This window comes from Podarcis gaigeae, assembly GCF_964106915.1.
Source record: "Podarcis gaigeae genome assembly, chromosome: 5".
NCBI lineage: Eukaryota > Metazoa > Chordata > Lepidosauria > Squamata > Lacertidae > Podarcis > Podarcis gaigeae.
This window is the reverse complement of record NC_139681.1, coordinates 4467248-4488862: the sequence shown is the minus strand read 5'-3', so window position 1 is coordinate 4488862 and position 21615 is coordinate 4467248. Positions and strand designations below refer to the sequence as shown.

The window sequence follows — 21615 nt, the reverse complement described above, 5'->3', positions numbered from 1 at the left end:
GAGAGAGAATGTGTGTGAGAGAGCGGGAGAATTTTATATATACAGTCGTACCTTGGTTGTCGAACATAATTTGTTCCGGAAATCCGTTTGACTTTCGAAATGTTCAAAAACCAAGGCACAGCTTCTGATTGGCTGCAGGAGCTTCCTGCACTCAAGCGGAAGCTGCGTCGGACATTCGGTTTCCGAAAAACGTTGGAAAACTGGAACACTTACTTCTGGGTTTTTGGCATTTGGGAGCCAAAACGTATGAGTATCAATGCATTTGAGAACCAAGGTACGACTGTAATGGACAAAGAATCAGAGGTTCCTTAGCTTCTTAGCTTTTCTCAATCTGTATACAAATCTAAAGCAGGAGGGTGTGCTCTCTTTTTCAAAGTACTGGGTTCTGTTTTCTGGAGCCTAAGATGTAGCAAGCTCTGATGAGGCAAGAACAGAAGGCCTTACTGTTAGTATGTCAAACTTGGTGAAGCAGAGACTCAACACCGTCTTGCAATTGCATGCTCTTATTCTTTAATGTGCTTGAAGAATGTCCTGAGACCTGATCATACATAATTCGAGGTAATTTACTAGGCCAGGCTATACGGTGCTTAGGTAAGACCCTAATAAAATACTGCTTTTTATTGCATTTAAACCAATTTTAATTATGGGTGTAAATCTGCAGAGGTGAAAAATAGCGAGTTCACCTCAAATTGGAGAACCAAAAGGTAATAGCCGCATGGTGTTCCTTACATTTGGCTGAAGCTGAACTATCAATGAGTTGTTGGTTTTTTTGCTGTGTGTATCTTAATGTTAAATATATGACTTTTTATTCCCACCTACCTACTTGAATGTTTCCTTCCATCATCATCATCATCATCATCATCATCATCATCTTTTGAATTTATATACCCAGGGGTCTTCAGAGGAAGTGTAACCCCATCAAGAGCAAGTGATCTCCCACCCATCTGGTCTAGGGAACCACCCACTAACTGTGCCTTAGTCTTATCTGGATTGAGTTTCAGTTTGTTGGCTCTCATCCATTTCATTACTGAGGCAAGACACTGGTCCAGCACTTCTACTGTCTCACCTGCAGATGTAAAGGAGAAATTGAACTGAATGTCATCAGCATACTGCTGACAACGTACTCCAAACCTTCGGATAACCCCACCCAGTGGTTTCATGTAGATGTTAAACAATGTGGGGGGATAGGATTGAGCCCTGCGGAACCCCAAATTGAAGGTTCCACAGGGCTGAAAAGCATTCCCCAAGTAATACCCTCTGGGAACAACCATCCAAGTGGGACTGGAACTACCGCAAAGCGGTGCCACCCAGCCCTAGTTCAGAGAGTAGCTCCAGAAGAATATCATGGTTGATGGTACTGAAAGCTGCTGAGAGGTCAAGAAGAATTAACAAGGACATGTTTCCTTTGTCTGTCTCTCGACAGAGGTCATCATACAGGGCGACCCAAGCAGCTTCTGTGCCAAAACCAGGCCTAAACCCCGATTGAAATGGATTCAGAAAAACAGTTTATTCCAAAAGTACTTGGATCTGGTCTGGGACCACTGGCTCCAGAACCTTGCCCAGGAAAGGGAGATTAGCAGCTGGCTGGTGGTTAGTTAGGTTTTCCAAATCCAGGGAAGGTTTCTTAAGGAGTGGCTTTACCACTGGCTCCTTCAAACAGGCAGGGACCACCCCCTTTCATAAAGAGGCATTGATAACCTCCCAGGCCCTGCCAGCTGTTCCCTGCATATCAGACTAATTTTTGGCAGAATGGGGGTAGGTGGGGAGGTAACACAATTGTATATATTCAGCATTCTGTTAACACTATTTTCTATGTGTTCCTATCTTGTCTGTCTTAGTTATGGAGATAAGACTTACTTAGTTTTATTTTCCATTGTTTTATAACAAATTAATTTTTAGAAACAATCATTTCACATTAGTCACAGCTCGAGTCTTTCTTCTTTCCAGTCAGAGATGCATGAATTCTCTTGTTAAACAAAAGGTGAATGATTCCATGTGTAATTTGAAAAAGGAGAAAAAAACAATAGTTAATACCAGAAATGCAAAAAAGAAAAGAAAAAAGTACCAGCAAATTTTGATCTCTGTGTCTCATTTTCGCTTTCATTTTAAAAATGTTAATTTAAGACAGAATCCCTTGGAAACTTCACCTGTGCCTCATTGAAATTTAAATGTGACATGGAGTTCTGCCATACCCTTTGGGGCAAACAAAGATGGTTAAGAATGTTGTGAATATTCGAGTAAAACAGTGAGTACTGCTATTAGAATACTTACAAATGAAATTGAAGAGAGTAGGTGCCTGTTCACATTAACCCTGTCAGCCTCTGCTGCCACTTCATACTTTTCCTGGCCCAGGGACCCATTTGCTTAATTTGGAACAGAGTAAGTCACTTGCTGTAGGGATGCGAGTGAGTAGGGACGTGGGTGGCGCTGTGGTCTAAACCACTGAGCCTCTTGGGCTTACCGATCAGAAGGTCGGCGGTTCAAGTCCCTGTGATGGGGTGTGCTCTCGTTTCTCTGACCCAGCTCCTGCCAACCCAAAAGTGCAAGTAGATAAATAGGTACCGTTCCGCCGGGGAAGGTAAACAGTGTTTCCGTGCACTGCTCTGGTTCGCCGGAAGCGGTTTAGTCATGCTGACCACATGACCCGGAAAAACTGTGCAGACAAATGCCAGTTCCCTCGGCCTGTAAAGGGAGATGAGCTCCGCAACCCCAGAGTCGTCTGCGACTGGACTTAACTGTCAGGGGTCCTTTACCTTTACCTTTAAGTCACTTGCTAGATACCCCAGAGACCCCAGCAGAATATCTTCTCTTGAGAAAAGGAGCTAGGACTGCTGGCCAACACGGTTAACTTTTTCTGCAGTCACTCTGCACTTGACCTGAAGGCATCAACACCTGGAGATGGGAGGGGGGCTTTCTCCTCCTCCTGCTTTCTCTTTCTCCTTTGTGGAGTTTAAAACTACATTAGGGCAATGACTTTTATTAGGCCAACCAACGTGTCACCAAATAGTGTATAAGGTTTCAACTTTCCCTGGTGCTCAGTAGTAGAGCACTCTTTGCATAATGAAGAACAGAAGCTTAATCCCCCAGTGGAGACAGGTAGGGCTGGGAGACACTCTTGCCTAATCTCTGAAGGGCTGCTTCCAGTCAATGTGGGAGGTTCTGAGCTAGATGAATCCAAGGGTCTGACTTGCTATAAGGCATGTTTGTGAAAATGTACTATTATCAGTACTGGCCCACCCATCAAACAACGAGAGGTGACCGCCTCAGACGGCAGGATCCACAGGGGCAGCAGATCCTGATGTCCCCCCCTCTCCTCCCCCCAAATTCCCTTGTTCCTGATGTAGATTTTCACTCAACCCTTCCTCCTTGGCTATGGCGGGGCAGAGGGAGGCGCCAAAATGTCTTGGCGTCCCTGATTAATATTGTTTGTTCACTAAGTTTCTGAATCATTTTAGGGCTTCCTTTTGAATTATTGCTTGTTGACACTTTCAGGACAAATAACAGTATTCCGCAGCTATCTGTAGCCAAATGTTACTCTGATGTTATTGAACTTGGTTGAGTAGATTGTTAAGGAAGTTCTTCCATGCAAGCCCCATTAGATGAATAGGAGCTGTGCAAAAGGCTGGTTTATAACTCGTTTCTTTCAGTGAGATGCAGAGAATCATGACCAATATATTTAGAACCAGGGTAACTGGAAATAATATGATGGAGTGTGCAGGATTGAAACAATTTTATTTCATCCGCATAATAGGAAGATGACAACAATAAATGTGTCTTAGTTTAATGTGAAAGCCTTAGTTTAATGTGCAATTTATTGATGAGCTATAGACCACTGCAAGAATACATTGTTTGATAAACTGAAATGAGGAATTCACCAGAACAGTCTTTATAAGGCATTTTTTCCAATTTTGGGACAATTGCAGCAGTGTCTTCCTCTTATATAGAATAGATAGTGCATTTGTCCTGATTACAAAATATCTACATTCTACGAGTAATGTGGGAAGTAGAAATCTAAAGTTGCAATCCTATGCATGCTTTTCTGAGATTATCCTTAGCAGGGGTTGCTTTTGCATGTATATGCGCCAGACTGAACTCTAAGGGTGTTTTGTTGTTTTTATTTTGCTCACCAATTTATGTAAGGGAGCATTCTTACATTACTGTCAGTGGCTTGTTTAACTTACATGAATGAAGGCAGGTATAGATTCTTTATTACACTTATAGTTATCTGCATTTAAACTAGAAAAAATAATACTTCATGTTCTTGGGCCAGTTTATGGAAACAAAATAGTGCAATTCTTGATTGTACTTTTCTGAGAAATGAGACCACAACCAGATTGCATCTGGACCTTTTTTCCTGTGTTCATGCCCTGTTCATTTCTGCAACTGTTAAAGTCATTTGAGGGGCGTAAACCCTCAATTTCCATGTCAGTTAAAGATCAAATCTACCGAAAGCACTATAGCCATGTAAATTACATGTATAAATGTGGTGCATCCCATTTAAATAGCACCATTTGAATGACACCGGCCCTTTTTAAAACAGAAGTTGAATAAAACCAGAAACTGATAAATAATTAGTCTCAAATTCGCTTGTCCACTTTTTTTTAGTCTCGCTTATTTCTGTTATTATGGTAGCAGAAATGAATACTTCAGAGAAAACTAAAGTGCTAATTATAGCTAAAGAGGTCATTTATAAGAGGTTAAATTGGTTTAATTAGAATTTATTTGAAGGTTACATAGGAGTACAAAGAGATGTTAAGGGGTTAACCCATAAGAGATTATATTGTAGTCAGTGTTCTGTTAAAGTTTGAATTAATTTTTCCCATGGGTTTTTCACATTCTAATTTTCAACTAAATGAGACATCTGTTTCAGAAAAGGAAAATTTGCTATGGTTGTCATAGCAACTATCATTCTGTAGGAAAATTATTCCAATGGTTACTTTACAGCAGAGAGGCAGACATTCGGTACATAAAGCAGCATCCAAGAGCTAGCAGAAATTCAGTCCTTTTGTATTTGACCTGTAAAAGTTGTTCATACATTTTAACATAAGGTTAATTAGGCTGTAAACAATTTTTTTTGCCATTCAGTTCTTCTCCCTGGAGCCTTGTGTGTAGCAAAACCTTTTCTGTCACAGCATTAACAACATTCGGTTTATATGGGATGCAGAGTACTGAAAGAAATTTGTTCTCTTTTGGAAAGGAAATCTGTCAGAATACGGTGCTTTGTCATGAATACTTTTGTTTCTTTAGTGAAATGCATGGCCGTTTAGATACATTAAGTAGATTAACGTTCCAGAAATATGTGAGGGAATGTTTGCCAGACATCTGCTTAAATTTTACTTCTTTTATTTAATCAAGTGAAAGTAAAATAAAAGTATAAAGTAAAATAAAAAGTTGTATGAGCCATATTTATTTTTAAAAAAAAATCACAGAGAAGATCCTAGAAGGGTACTCAGAACCTTAAAGGTAAAGGTAAAGGTACCCCTGCCCGTACGGGCCAGTCTTGACAGACTCTGGGGTTGTGCGCCCATCTCACTTAAGAGGCCAGGGGTCAGCGCTGTCCGGAGACACTTCCGGGTCACGTGGCCAGCGTGACATCGCTGCTCTGGCGAGCCAGAGCCGCACACGGAAACGCCGTTTACCTTCCCGCTAGAAAGCGGTCCCTATTTATCTACTTGCACCCGGAGGTGCTTTCGAACTGCTAGGTTGGCAGGCGCTGGGACCGAGCAGCGGGAGCGCACCCCGCCGCAGGGATTCGAACCGCCGACCTTTCGATCGGCAAGTCCTAGGCGCTGAGGCTTTAACCCACAGCGCCACCTGCGTCCCTACTCAGAACCTTAGTTCCAGATATTTAATCAAATGCTCTAAATTAAGTGTGAAGATCTTTTTAAAATCAAGTTTCATTAAGAGTTTCCACATAAATACAATAACAGCCAATTTGGTCTAAAGAACATAAACAGGAAACAAGCAAGAATAAGCAAAGGAAGGAAATAAAGAAGAAGAAAGAGAAGAGAAATAAGAGAAAACAAACAAAAAGTCCTCCCTCACAATGATGTCTTAACCCCCAGGGGTCAGCAAGTTTTATTTTGCCTGGGCCAGATCGGTCCCGCAGAGATCCATGTGTGGGCCAGATTGTGCGTGCACCTGCAATTTTCAGCATCTGCGTGTGCACACCTGTGATTTCTGGCATCTGCGTAGATGTGATTTTCGGTGCCGCAGAAGCGAGTCCCCACGCTGTACTGGTTTAGCGCAGGACGCAAGCAAGCAGCTCGGTTTGGGGGCGGTTCAGGGGCTGGTCAAACAACCTCCGTGGGCTGCTTCCAGCCCATGGGCCTTAGGTTGCTGACTCCTGTCTTCACCCTTATTCCACACATACTGTAGAAGAGTGAACCCTCCCAGCTCTCACCGAGGAGCTTCCCCCTCTTCCCCCAGCCTCCCACCCTGGGAGATCCTCTCTCCCTGTCCCTCACACAGGGCCCTTCATCTTCCGTTCATCACCTTCCTGTGTATATCTTCATTAATCCAAGGTAGGAAACTTCAAAAAACAAAGCATAAATATAGATAGAATTAACAGAGAGAAAACAAGAATTAAAGATAAGAGAAAAGCAAGATAAGAGAAAGGCGGGGGAGGAAAAGAGGGTCCTCCGATTCTCTGTCTGTCAATTATGTGTATCACAATTATTCAGAGTATGCACTCCAGGATTATTAATTAATGTCCAGTTTTTTCTCAATCTGCTAGGTGTTGTTTTCTCAATCTTCATGCCAGGCATCTTCATGCTCACCTTTTCCACACAAAAAGTACATAAGTACTTCAATTATTGTTGTCGTTAAGTGCCCAAAATAACCCCTCTCCAATCCAGTGCGATGAATTTCTCCCCAAGGGTTCCAACAAATCTTAATAGTGTAATAGTCCGTACTTATTTGCTTGTTGTGTCTTCATTAAACCATACTCGGTTCTATATATTCCAGTCCCATCATGCTTCATCCTGGTTTGAGGAAATAGGGGGAAATCCTTTTTCTTCCACGTCTTCCGTTCTTTTTCCAAATCAATTGCCAAGAGCTTAGAAGCTTTGTCTTCTCTGGTCACCTCAGTTTGTGCACTAGGCCCTTTCTCTGTTCCATCTCCAGTTGTCTCTAAATGTCTCTGATCGCTAATCCATTAATCTCTTCTGGCATCACAACAACATCCTTTGTCAGTTTAATGCCTCCAGGCTTTCCATGGAAAATTGAATTAGGGGTGAGGATCTTGTGGATCTTCAGATGTCACTGGACTCCAACTTCCATCAGCCCCAGCTAGCAGTCCTAAACCCACAAACATGGGAGTAAGCCCCATTCATGTCAGCAGGACTTGGGGCTTATCCACACTTACCTTTCCTGCATTCTTTCCAGGCATGGGCTGCACTTTAAAGCTGAATCGGAGCAAACAGCAATCTGTGAAAAACCAAATTGCTGTTTGTTGCACTTCAGCATTAAGTAGCAGGTTTACACGGGGAAAGCTCTGGAGCAAAAGGAAAGTGTGCTTGGACATGGTGTTTTAAAGCATGGACCTTGTGAGTAGACACTTTATAGGATTGCAGTTTAAATCATCTTTAAATGGAAGAGGGGGGTGTCATAGGATTATTCATAGAATCATAGATTTGTAGAGTTGGAGGGGAAACCCAAGGGTCATCTAGTCCAACCCCCTGCAATGCAGAAATCTCAACTAAAGCACCCATGACAGATGGCCACCCAACCTCTGTTTTAAAAACCCCAAGGAAGGAGAGTCCACCGTCTCCCAAGGGAGACAGTCCCACTGTCAAACAGCTCTTACTGTCAGAAAGTTCTTCCTGATGTTTGGTTGCAATCTCTTTTCTTGTAACAATCTCCTTTTTTGTTACAGTGCATAAAGAACAATAGTTTCCTTCTTTACACTTTACATTTTAAAGATTTTTTATAATGATTCACTAAAAGGTACCTCAATGCTATACTCCTAGAATGGTTTTGAATGTGTGTCTGTTAGGCCTATGAAGTGTGTGGAGAGGCAAGAAAGAACACGAGGCTCGTGCACCAGATCTTTTCTAGGGTTTCATCTTTCTAGCCAGATTTTGGTCTGGTTTGAGATTATCATAAGACAGAATAATGGCAAACCACTCGCCTTAGCGCTACCTTTGCATAAAAGAACAGCTTTAGCTTCCATAACTTGGCGGATCTTAATATATACTACAGTTCCAAGGGAAGAGAAGGGTGGACATTTCTTGTCCCATAATAAGCTGATCATTTCTATTCATAAAGGAAAACACATTTTCTAAGAAGAAAAATGTGGGTTATGAATATTAGGACTAATGGAGGAAATGATAGCAGTGGGATTTTGCATGTATTGCTTAGGACCGATGAAACCCTCAGTTTCAGTGGTGTGAAAAAATAGAGATTATATTTATTCCTTTGTTATACTTTACTGTAACTATAGATTTCTTCAGTATATGACCTTTTCTATATGATAACTTTGTTATTCCTTATTCCATTTGTTTATCCAGTATCAGCTTTAAAAATGCACCAAAAACTCCAATGATAGCTATAGATATCTAGGTGTAATTGGGGGCACCTAGTCAAATATAGCATCTGATGATCCTGCAAGCAAATCCATATCACCATTTGCATCAGAAGATGCACCCAGGAAATTCAGTGGGGCTTGGATGAGCACCGTCCACTGGAAATCCACTGGGAATCACTGGGAATCTGTTTGTACATTGCAAAGACATTCATTGACACAGTTCCCATAACTAATGGCAGGGAAAACAATAGAACAGCAGGATTATATTTTCATTAAAAGCTCATTTTTTCAGATTTGTTGAAATATGTAATGAAAGTGAAGCTTTGTTTAGACAATTTTGAGGGAAGCCAATTTCAGGCTAAGGAATGGTCATAATTCCAGCCATACTTTGGTCACTGACTACTGTAGCCTGGCAAAACAATCCACAAATGTTACTTGCCTGCAAAAATAAAAATGACCATTCTTCTCCTGGCTGCAAGTGGAGGGGTGGAGAACTGTGCCCATCCTGTAGCAGCCTATAGTGTTTTTATTCTGGGCATAGAGCAGGAATGGAATAGAACATCTTGTGATGGACAGACCCTGGGTCCACCTCAGTGGCATGCGGTCAGTGAACTAGTGGGACTAGGCTAGTCCCCTAAATGTGGTTGAAACTAGCATGATCTGCCCCCATGACGTATTCTCAATTTCTCCAATGGAAGGGCTTGAGATTGAGTGACTTTGGACTGCTTCTCACCCCACCCTTGCCATTCTCCAATAGGTCAAAAAACCACTTGAGAAGCCCCCTGACTTTCAAGCTATAAAGCCCGCCTTCTAATAGCTTTTAATAGGCCAGGTGTTGAGGCTGCCTGTTTCCTTTTGTACCCACTGGCCTGTTTGACCTGCCAGTCACCTGGGGCATGTAAACGATTGAGCCTTCTGAGGGAGGTCAAGAGGCAATGGGCCATAGTCCTGTCTCAAGTTCAAAGTGAGTAGATACCACTTGTCCACTTCCTGGCGACCTGGCAACCAATGGGATAGACCTGGAATCAGATAGTGTAGGCGGTTGGGGTTTTCAACTATCTGAGTGGGGTCAGGGAGGGAAACCTAGTTTTGGTTCCCTAAGGATTTGGAATCCTAGAATGGGTTGAGTGGATGTTGTACGGATAGCTAAGCAGTGCCGTTTAAAAGTTTCTCTAAAAGGGTTCGTGTCTTTAAGTATTAATTACAGTGTAATTAATTAAATAAACATAAAGTTTTGTTCCAGACATTCCTCCTCATGCTTTGACGCTCTGGGTGGAATGAGTGGACACTGGGCAGCCTTCGCTGAAATGCAACACCTTGCTGTTGTGAAATCTGAAATAGTCAATTGTAGACCTCTGCTGTGTAATACAGGATTTTTAAAATTATCTATTAACACATCCAGAATATCAGTCACATTACCCAGCACCCATCTTAAGTGAGGGTGTCTGTCACACATCTCTCCTCTGCCAGCCGGTTCACTCGTTTGCATTCAGTCCCTTGTTGCTTTAAATATAAGGTTGGACTACTGTAATGTTAGAGCTTTGAAGTCCCGTATGCCATTTTAAATTGTGAAACTAATTTTTTGCAAATTTCTTCAATGAGAGGTCTTTAAAATAAAATATGGTTTTGGATGTGAGGCATTGAAATTTGCTATTATGTTTGTGATTAGACATTTAGCTTGGTAAGTCTATGTTGGATGAAGAAACACATAAAGTGATTTTGGAAAACCAAAGGATTTTAATTTTACCTTCTGAAAATGTCAGGTAATGCTAAATAATAAAAATAAATATTAATATTAATATACCTGCATGTACTTGAAATCGTTTTCAATGATTTCTATGCAATTTTACAAAGCAAAACTAAATTAGATTAATTTAACCAAAATATATTTTGAGTTTCCAAGTCTTGTTTCAAATTTTTAGCACCCATCATTTTTTGTACTTTAAAAGTTGAAAAAATCAGCACACGTGTAATGGGGATTGGGGTTGCTTATGCGTAAGCCGCAAACTGTTCCAGGCTGGGTTGTCTGGCTAAAACTTTCCCCTGGCTGGACAGCCCTTACACTGTGGCTGTCTCAATCACTGGCAGAATCCGTCAGTGGGTGTTTCCTGAACTTCTTCCAACATAAAAGTTATTTGACACCAAGTCTCCGCCTAGCCTCCCTGCGCGGAAGCTTTCTGCGCAGAGTGGGCGTCCCAAGCGGAGGTCCTGTGCTCTCCCCGCTGGTCTCGCTGGAAGAGTCTCAGAGCCCTCCCTCCGAAGCCCTCTCAGCCTCCCCTTTCTTCCTGGCGTCACGCTTATTTCCTTCCCCAGCGGAAGCTCTCCCTCTCTCCTTGCTGGTTCCCTCTCCGGCGTCATTGGGGAGCCTTACCTCCACCCTGGGCTCCGATGGCAGTTCCCTGACAACACGCCTTTCATCATGCCTTAGTCTACCTGGAAACAGTGGTGGACTTTAAAATTTCAACGGTGCCCTGTGCAAGGCCAAAATTTGGTGCCACCTCTCACCTTTTCTACTTAATTCAGTATGTTATAGTTGCAAATCCCTGCAGCACCCTGTAGTGTCAGTTCCCAGTGCAGCAGTACCAGTAGCTCTGGCCAAAATCCACCTCTGATGGAAACCTGTTTGGGGGGTTTCCCATGGAAGAGGAGGAATAAGGAACTCACATCAATTCAGGAATCTCATACCATTCTGCTCACACAAGTAGACTTCTACAGTCTGTGCAGTGCAAGGCAACTGCTGACTTACTGTGAGAACCAGCCATCATTGTGTCTATCTGAAATGGTTTGTGTGCAACCAAAAAGAAAAGCAGCCACTATCTAATATATTCCTTTTTTAAAAAGTTCTGGGCTGTATGATTGTGTATTGTTGCTACCACTATAGAAGGAGAAAATTAAGGGGAAAGGTGATAATTGAAAATCTGGAATTGAGAGGATGACAGGATAGTATACACCTATTCATGCGTAAGGAGAAACAACCTCTGTCCAAGTTCTCTATAGAGCTGACAACTTTTGAATTGTCTTTCACAAAGACCTAGTTTCATTGAAAAGAATGTAATGTACTACACTCATGAATGTAAATGTACTACACTCATGCATTTTATGTTGCTATATTCACACATCCCCAGTATGGATTGACTGAGTGGATCCTTGGAGTGCCAATGCCTCAGTGCAGGAGGGAGTCATAGCCTTCAAAGCAGTGGTGGGGTGGCCCCTTTTTAAGAAGTCCTCCCTGGACCCTTAGTTGTACTGCCCTGTTGCATATATTCCATCCTGGTTAAGGTGATTGAAGGGTTGGTATCTAGTCAGCTTCAGACATACCTGGATGAAAATGATTGTATAAAACAGTTTCAGTCTGACTTCAGTCTTGAATTCTCTACTGAAACACTCTTGGTTGCTCTTGATTAATAACCTTTATTAGGAGAGAGAGATGGGTGGCGTGAGAGGGGGGAAGTGCTGTTCTGTTGTTTCTCCTAGACATCTCAACAGCTTTTGATACCATTTGCTTTGGAGCAGTGCAGGTTTGGAGTTGGACCACTGTTCCTCGCTGCAGATTCACTCCTAGAAAGTGGCATTAGGGAACTTTGGCTTGACCCCATGGCATTTGTGCTGTGGAATCCCACGAGGATCCACCTTGTTCCCCATGCTATTCGACATCTATGAAAGTTGCTGGAAAGAGTCATTCAGGGATTTGGCACAGGATGTCTTTCTCTCCATTCCATTTGAATTGGGAGAGGCTGTATAAAGTGCTGGACTAGTTTCTGGAGACAGGCATTGGCTAGATGAGGGCCATTAAGCTGAGACTGAATCCGGATAATACAGGTAACTCATAATGTCTGGGAATTGGAGATATTTCCCCTGATGAAGCAGATGTGTAGCTTAGGGGTGCTCATTGACACGCTGCTGTCACTGAAGGACCATTGGTGAGGAATGCCTGTGCCCAACTCCACCAGCCATGGTCATTCCTGGACAAAGATAGCCTGACTTCAGTGCTCCACACTCCAGCAATGTCACACTGGAGTTTTGCAGTGTGCCCTATATGGGGCTAGTCATGGAGATGGTCTGGCTGTTATGCTGTGTAGTGAAAGGGATCATCTAATAATGATTCTTAAACCACTACACTGACTGCTAGGGCCAATTCAGGGTGTTAGTACTGGTATATAAAGCCCTAAATATCATGGGGCCCATATATTTTAGGGAGTTCCACTCCAGTATCTGCCAACCCATGCTCTGAGATGTGCATGAGAGGCCCTGCAAATTTTGATCCATTGACAGCCTGCTAAGCGGTAATACAAGATACAGAGTCTTACCTGTGGCAGCACCTCATTTGTGGAATTCCCTCCTGATGCAGATGTGATTTTGAGCCTCAAACCTAGTTTTCCATTTGCTTATGAGTTCATTTCATTGTTACAGATTGATGCTGGTATGCAGCTGTGTGTGTTTGTAATTGGCTGTATTTTGCATGATTTATTGAAATTTTTGCAGGAGGGATGGTGCTCTAGCAGTGAAAATGGAAATAAGTAAATATTGGTGAGCATATTTCCTATCTTAACTTAATAATTTATGAGCTTTTCTATTGCTAGTTACTGGCGTGGGACAGGGGTTGGACATGCACCATAGGCCATAAAGGCAATGGCTGTTTACAATAGCATCATAAAGAGCACCATGGAGTGTTAAGGATATATGTTGTTGTTGTTTAGTTGTTTAGTCGTGTCCGACTCTTCGTGACCCCCTGGACCAGAGCACGCCAGGCACTCCTGTCTTCCACTGCCTCCCGTAGTTTGGTCAGACTCATGCTGATAGCTTCGAGAACACTGTCCAACCATCTTGTCCTCTGTCGTCCCCTTCTCCTTGTGCCCTCCATCTTTCCCAACATCAGGATCTTTTCCAGGGAGTCTTCTCTTCTTATGAGGTGGCCAAAGTATTGGAGCCTCAGCTTCAGGATCTGTCCTTCCAGTGAGCACTCAGGGCTGATTTCCTTCAGAATGGATAGGTTTGATCTTCTTGCAGTCCATGGGACTCTCAAGAGTCTCCTCCAGCACCATAATTCAAAAGCATCCATTCTTCGTCGATCAGCCTTCTTTATGGTCCAGCTCTCACTTCCATACATCATGACTGGGAAAACCATGGCTTTAACTATACACATGGGATCAGTTCCAGGTGTACTTGTATGGAGACAAAATGATAGAAAATGATGCTTAGGAAATGAGAGCCAATATATGCATATTGACTTCTCTCCCTGATGTTGGCAATAAAAGAGGAAGCCTGTTAGATTATCTTTCTGTCTGTAAAATAGGATCATGCACTAATATTAACTCTATATGTATTGCATATGCCTGTCTCTTCCCCATCCGTAGTAGAATTTAGTTAGAACTTTTGAGGACTGGAAACAGGAGTCGGGAGGGATGGTTTTCACATCTGTCTTCAGTAAAACCTTGTAGTTCTGATAGTCATGGAATATTGAACTTTAACATTAAGGACTTCCACGTGAACAAGCAATACTACAAAGACTATAAAGGGGGTGACATGATCAGAGAGAGAATATGTGTTCTCAAAAGAGGGGAGAAGCATTCTGGAGCATTTCTGCCATTTCTTTTCTACCAGTAACTTTTATTATTTATTCTCTCAAATAAAATTTATTCTATATTCAGGCTAGTTTGCATTTATAATAGCTCCTGGAATGCAGTATTCTACAAACATTCCAAAATACACACACAGAGAGGAAATATGAAAAAAGCTTCAGAAAGATTGCAGACAACACGTTAATTTCTGAAAGCACTAGCAATTCATCAGTGGTGGAAGAAGATAAATTGCAGCTTCAGGGGCACTTCCTTTTGTCTTTGCCGTGCAGTATACAAAGAATAGTTCAGAGCATTTCTTGAAAGAATTCTCTGTCTTTTGTTGATGTAGCAAGGAAGTAGTGTAAAGCCTTCTCCAAAGTAACATCTGTAAAAGAAGTGTAGTTGATGTGCCTATATTGCTAAGCACTAACATTGCAATTATCATAAAACTTATTAAATTATAACAGTCTGTTGTTGTTTGTTGTTCCTACTGTAAGGGATATAGCAAAAGCCCCATTCAGCAGTCCATCAGAGAGATGAAAACCCACAAACGTATTCAAGAGTATCAACCCCACACTCCATTACTTGTAGTATTGCCAAGAAGCAATTGTTTGCCACTGTAGTGATAAATTTTAATTACTGAGATTGCAATCCCTTTAACTTCCTTACATAATGAACACAGTTTAAAATAGTAACTTCAGAGTCAAATATTTAAATATGAAGGATTGGAATAGTAATAATTAGCATATCAAATGCCAGAATAAAACGTTATATACTAGTAATTGAGTAACTGGAAAGATTAGTTGTTAATTTCAAATTTTGGAAACCAGAGATTTAGTTTTTTATTTTGTTTTTTATCAGATTCTTCTTAGAACTGCCCCCTCCCTTTAATAGGAACTTCAGTGCTGCTGACATTGCTGTTAATATACATCTCGATTTAGGCAATTGCCTTTCGGACCATTAAAAATGGTTGGACATGCCATCTACAGGTGAAACTGCTATCTTAATTAAATACCATATCAACTTATGTATTTGTTTCAATAAGATAATTTAGCAGGCTAAGCAGGCATGGCCAATTAATTTATTAAGAACATTTAAGCTGTGGAGAGAGTTGTGTATAATTTAATACACATTATTGTTTCCAGTACAGCTTTAATAATTGGCAAGGATCTTACTTTTCTATATTGCTAAATAAATTTTAGATAATAGCAGTAAAATATGTTTTGATTTAGCACACATTTAATCTGACCCTGTGCAGGGACCAAATTATCCTGTGTTGTTGTTTGACTCATTAACAGGCTGATATTACAAGTTGCACACCCCTAATCTCCAGGTTATTGTTCATAAGGGTGGGTGGCAACTGTTCAGCTGTGTATTACTTGAGGAGTTGCTGTAGGAGGGTTGGGTGTATGTTTCTTGAATAACTACAGAAAAGGCAAGTCAGGAAAGGTCGGTTTGTCACTAGGATATGAAAACTTGAGTCCCTCCCAATGCCTTGTTATATTCCAGGGCTGCAGTGCCTCAGGGATAATTCATCAAGGTCTGCAAACTGGTAGTGGGTGGAGCCAGAAACAAAAAAAACTAATCCAGTATAGACAGCGCTACTTCAATTTTCACCATGGCTACCTCACATTAGAATTCCCAGTTTATTCTTCAGTAAACTACATTGGGTTTGATGGGTTATTCTGAAGCAGGAATGGGAGGAGAAAATTTATTCATTTTGCATGTAAAGGTGAATCCATGCACTTTCTGAAATGATACACAACTAAAACACAGCCATCCTTTAAAATTTCTGTGTCTCTTAATTTTGCAGTGGCGTGCTCCAACCAAATACAAAGTGCATATATGCTAAATTAAAGAGTGCATAAAATGCACAGATCAATGAAAATAACATACAAAAATGTATTAGGTAACATTGCTTTGCAATAATGTGTGAAACAGGCAAAATTGCATATATCCCTATATATTAGGATAAATTTGCACTAAAATGCAAAACAGTAAAATATTTTAATACACTGAAATTGTAAATGTTCGTATGGATTACTCTGTGTTTAAATTTGGTTGGTAATTGAATTGTTCTCATCTGTTTGGCTAAAGTTGGTCAAATGGGAGGTATCTAGTGAAGGAAATTATGTAAAGCAAGATTGCTGTATTTTAGAATTTAGCCGTGAACACTGCTAAGGTGAATAGAGTGTTGGAGCGCACCTTCTCTGCTTGAAAGAAACAAAGCAAAGCTGCAGAAGAAGGTAAAAGTGGAAATCTCTCATAGGATCTGCAAGGCATGTCCTAGTTGAGAAACAGAAGGTCGAGTGCTGAGCTGTGGAAAGAGGAAAATACAGTTGTTTGGAAGTTAGAAGAAGAGACTGTAAGGCATGCTTAGAGAAGCATGTGCATTTTAATATTATGTTCTAATTCATCTACAACTATAAGTTTCTGCAAGTAAATTTTTTGAATGTTAAAGTCTGGACATTGGTTTAATTTCCAAAGAAGGGTATCAGTCATATGATTTGAGCTTCTTAGCAGCGTTTTCATTACTCTCACTTCAACACAGTATTCACAAATTGATACGGAAATGTGTAGAACCGAATTTAAGATTAGACAAATGAGAAACTGAGAGAACAGAAATTGACCTGTCCACAAACCAAAATAGGTGCTGTTAGTAATTCTTTCCTTAATTGTGTGCTCCACACCACACTACACCACAATGCAAACTTTCCCATTTGTTTTACACGGCTTGGAGGAATATTCCCCAAGCCATGCAGCCCAGAATATGTACTTGTATCCATTATGAACAAAGTTGAACGGAATGTTTCGTGGTTGGTCTTAACTGACTAATCCAACGTGTATATAGCACTGAAGAAAATCTCTCCCTTTTTCGGCAGGCAACCTTGGTTTTATGGCTGGGGCTTTAATCTTCCGCGAGGCCAAGCACTTTTAGAGAAATGGAACCTAATTCCAGATGGAATAGATATTCTTATAACACATGGACCACCTCTTGGTAAGAAAACACTGAAAAATGTTTCGGGTCATTATTTATCTGTGTTGTGTCATTGCAAGTAATAGTTTGTAGATTCTGCTGCTTCTTAGAATGTGTGGGTTTAAAGGGGTCTGATTCTGCAATGCTTTAGAGTGAAACAGTATTCCACTCATGCTTGCAGTCCTCATTTCTGTTTTTTATACAGTGGTACCTTGATTTGCATACGTCTTGGTTTACATACGTTTTGGATTACAAACATTTTGGATTACATACGTTTTGGATTACAAACACGTCAAACCCGGAAGTGCGAGTCCCAGTTTGCAACCTTTTTTTGGATTACAACCCTCTTTTGGGGGGGCATTTCGAACAAAAAAATTTTTGGGAGGCCCCATTGGCAAAAGCGCACCTTGGGTTACAACCTGTTTTGGTTTACAAATGGACCTCCAGAACGGATTATGGTTGTAAACCAAGGTACCACTGTATTAGGATTTTATGTTGTGAAGCACCCTGAGATCTATGGGTATAGGCTGGTATACAAATTTAATTAAATAGAATAATTAATTAATTAATTAATTAATTAATACAGGACGCTTTAGTGACTTAATGATTGAAATAATCAAGATTATAACAATGAAATAGGAAAACTATAGTAACACATTGCTTATGGAGTGTGAAGTTCTAGTGTACTGCTACAAGATTTTGTTTCTTTGTGGTGTCTGCAATAAGTGCTATACTGCAGAGATGCATGCAGAGCTCAGTGGAAGCAAAGGGACATTCCAAAAGCACACACATAAAATACATGCTAACCTTGCATCCCAATGTGTATGTTCATTGGAACATTTGAATTCCTATGGGTGAGTGTCTGGAGGCGGTTGGAGGATGGATGGCGGCTAACAGATTGAGGTTGAATCCTGACAAGACAGAAGTACTGTTTTTGGGGGACAGGAGGCGGGCAGGTGTGGAGGATTCCCTGGTCCTGAATGGGGTAACTGTGCCCCTGAAGGACCAGGTGCGCAGCCTGGGAGTCATTTTGGACTCACAGCTGTCCATGGAAGCACAGGTCAAATCTGTGTCCAGGACAGCTGTTTACCAGCTCCATCTGGTACGTAGGCTGAGACCCTATCTGCCTGCGGACTGTCTCGCCAGAGTGGTGCATGCTCTGGTTATCTCCCGCTTGGACTACTGCAATGCACTCTACGTGGGGCTACCTTCGAAGGTGACTCGGAAACTACAACTAATCCAGAATGCTGCAGCTAGACTGGTGACTGGGAGCGGCCGCCGAGACCATATAACACCGGTCTTGAAAGACCTACATTGGCTCCCAGTATGTTTCCGAGCACAATTCAAAGTGTTGGTGCTGACCTTTAAAGCCCTAAACGGCCTCGGTCCAGTATACCTGAAGGAGCGTCTCCACCCCCATCATTCTGCCCGGACGCTGAGGTCCAGCGCCGAGGGCCTTCTGGCGGTTCCCTCATTGCGAGAAGCAAAGCTACAGGGAACCAGGCAGAGGGCCTTCTCAGTAGTGGCACGCACCCTGTGGAACGGCCTTCCAGCAGATGTCAAAGCGATAAACAACTACCTGACATTCAGAAGACATCTTAAGGCAGCCCTGTTCAGGGAAGTTTTTAACGTGTGATATTTTACTGTATTTTTGGTTTTTATGGAAGCCGCCCAGAGTGGCTGGGGAGGCCCAGCCAGATGGGCGGGGTATAAATAATAAATTATTATTATTATTATTATTATTATTATTATGCCTGGAAGTCTTCACATGCTTTGATGAACATGCTTTGAATCACAGAATTGTAGAATTGAGAGGTTTCCAAAGGTCATGTGCAGCAAAATCAGCTCATGTTCCTTAGAGAATGGGATGCAATTTTTTTTCACAACAAGATGTTCATTCACTGAATACCACCTTTTTGCAATGAGCTGTGGAGTCACTGGTTTATCTTGAAAAACTGAATCACCTCCCATACTTCAGCTTGCCTGCATATTTAAAAGCTAGTGAAATATAGTGGTTCATGTAACATGAGCTATGATCTAGACTTTCCCAGTTCCAAGTGCATCTCAGCCATAAACTCACTGTATGATCTTAGACATGACACTGTCACTCAGCCCCTCCATTTGCAATGTGATGACAATAATACCAGCCTATCTTCCAAGATTCCAAGGATTAGTGAATGAATGCATGTGAGCAAGATAATATATGAACTTCCAGAGTTAAGCACTTTAGAATCCCATCAGATATCAATAACCACACAACTTTTAGAAGACCTTTGAAGGCAGCCCTGTATAGGGAAGTTTTTAATGTTTGGTGTTTTATTATGTTTTTATATTTGTTGGAATCTGCCCAGAGTCGCTGGGGCAACCCAGTTAGATGGGTGGGATATAATAATCATAATATCATGGAACTGTAGAGTTGGAAGAGACCACAAGGGTCATCAAGACCAACCCTCTGCAATGCAGGAATCTTTAGCCCAACGTGGGGCTCAAACCCACAACCCTGAGATTAAAAATCTCATGCTCTACCAACTGAGCTCCTTCTTACGTCAATAGGAGATATTCGCCTACATGCTTAAACTCACTAATTTTGAATAATAATAATAATAATAATAATAATAATAAATTTTATTTATATCCTGCCCTCCCCAGCCGAAGCCGGGCTCAGGGCGGCCAACAACAATCAAAACAATCCAACATTCTAAAAACATTCATTATAAAATTAATTAAAATCAAATTGATGGCAACCACTAAGCAAAATTCTGTGCAGATTGCCAGAGGAGGGGGTCAGGCTGCGCCCTGACCAAAGGCCTGGTGGAACAGCTCTGTCTTGCAGGCCCTGCAGAAAGATGTCAGGTCCCGCAGGGCCCTAGTCTCTTGTGACAGACCGTTCCACCAGATTGGAGCTGCGGCCGAGAAAGCCCTGGCTCTAGTTGAGGCCAGCCTAACCTCTCTGTGGCCTGGGATCTTCAGGTTGTTTTTATTTGCAGACCGTAAATTTCTCTGTGGGACATACCAGGAGAGGCGGGCCCGTAGGTACGAGGGTCCTAGGCCGTATAGGGCTTTAAAGGTTAAAACCAGCACCTTAAACCTGATCCTGTACTCCACCGGGAGCCAGTGCAGCTGGTATAGTACCAGCTGAATATGATCTTGCAGCGAAGACCCCATAAGGAGTCTCGCCGCGGCATTCTGCACCCGCTGGAGTTTCTGGGTCAGTCTCAAGGGCAGCCCCACGTAGAGCGAGTTACAATAATCTAGTCTGGAGGTGACCGTCGCGTGGATTACAGTGGCTAAGTCAGGGCGAGAAAGATAAGGAGCCAACTGCTTAGCTTGGCGGAGATGAAAAAATGCCGCATTTGTTATAGCTGTAATCTGCGCCTCCATAGAGAGGGAGGTATCGAAGATTACATCCAAACTCTTAACGGACGATGCTGGCACTTATTGCACCCCCACAAGAGATGGGAGTTGCCCTCTCAATCCCATATCGCCCCGTCCCAGCCAGAGGACCTCTGTCTTCGAAGGATTTAACTTCAACCGGCTCCCACGTAACCATCCAGCCACAGCTTCCAGACATCTGGTCAGCGTGTCTGGGGCCGAGTCAGGATGGCCATCCATCAACAGATAGAGTTGGGTGTCATCGGCATACTGATGGCAACCCAGCCCAAAACTCCGGACAAGCTGGGCGAGGGGGCGCATAAAGATGTTAAAAAGCATTGGGGAGAGAATAGCACCCTGAGGCACTCCACACACCAAGGAGTGGCGCGATGACAATTCCCCCCCAAGCGCCACCCTCTGTCCCCGACCAGAGAGAAACGAGCGCAGCCATTGAAGGACTGTGCCCTGGATCCCCACGTTGGTAAGGTGATGGTCCAGGAGTTCGTGATCGACCATGTTGAAGGCTGCTGACAGGTCTAGGAGAATCAGCAGCCCCGACCCGCCTCGATCCAGCTGCCTGCGGAGATCATCTGTTAAGGCGACCAGAGCCGTCTCGGTCCCATGACCAGCGCGGAAGCCGGACTGGAATGGATCGAGAGCCGATGTTTCATCCAGAAACCTACCAAGCTGTTCAGCAAACGCTCTCTCAATCACCTTACCCAGGAATGGAAGATTCGAAACCGGGCGGTAATTGGATAGATCGAAGGGATCTAATGATGTTTTCTTTAAGAGCGGGCGCACCACTGCTTCTTCAGTTCCCCAGGGAATATCCCGGTGCCAAGGGACAAATTGATGATATCACCCAGGGGGGCCCGCACCTCGTCTGGACACGCTCTAATCAGCCAAGACGGGCACGGGTCAAGAGGACAGGTGGTGGGCTTTCCAGCTCGGAGGAGTCTGTCCACATCGATATCCTGTCAAAGTGGTCCAATACTGGACCCGAGGACAGTCAAGGAGCCTCCAGTTCCTTTATTGTATCCAAATTGGCAGGGAGGTCATGGCGGAGCAACAGGACCTTCTCCGCAAAAAAGCTCGCAAATGCCTCACAGCTGTGTGTCAAATTGCTATTATACTAAATAATTGCGCCGGGCGAGAGCTAGCGGAGGCAATAGAGGCCAAGA

General features: G+C 42.5%; 1 protein-coding gene across 3 annotated transcripts in view; it reads left to right on the top strand.

Moving 5' to 3' along the window:
* The window catches only part of MPPED1 (metallophosphoesterase domain containing 1), an 87793-nt gene that overhangs the window by 53391 nt on the left and 12787 nt on the right, over nucleotides 1-21615 (top strand). For all 3 annotated transcript variants that reach the window (XM_083738934.1, XM_083738935.1, XM_083738936.1), the window contains one exon: nucleotides 16968-17083. In XM_083738934.1, coding sequence (XP_083595060.1) covers nucleotides 16968-17083 — 116 coding nt within the window. The remainder of the gene's footprint in view (nucleotides 1-16967; nucleotides 17084-21615) is intronic.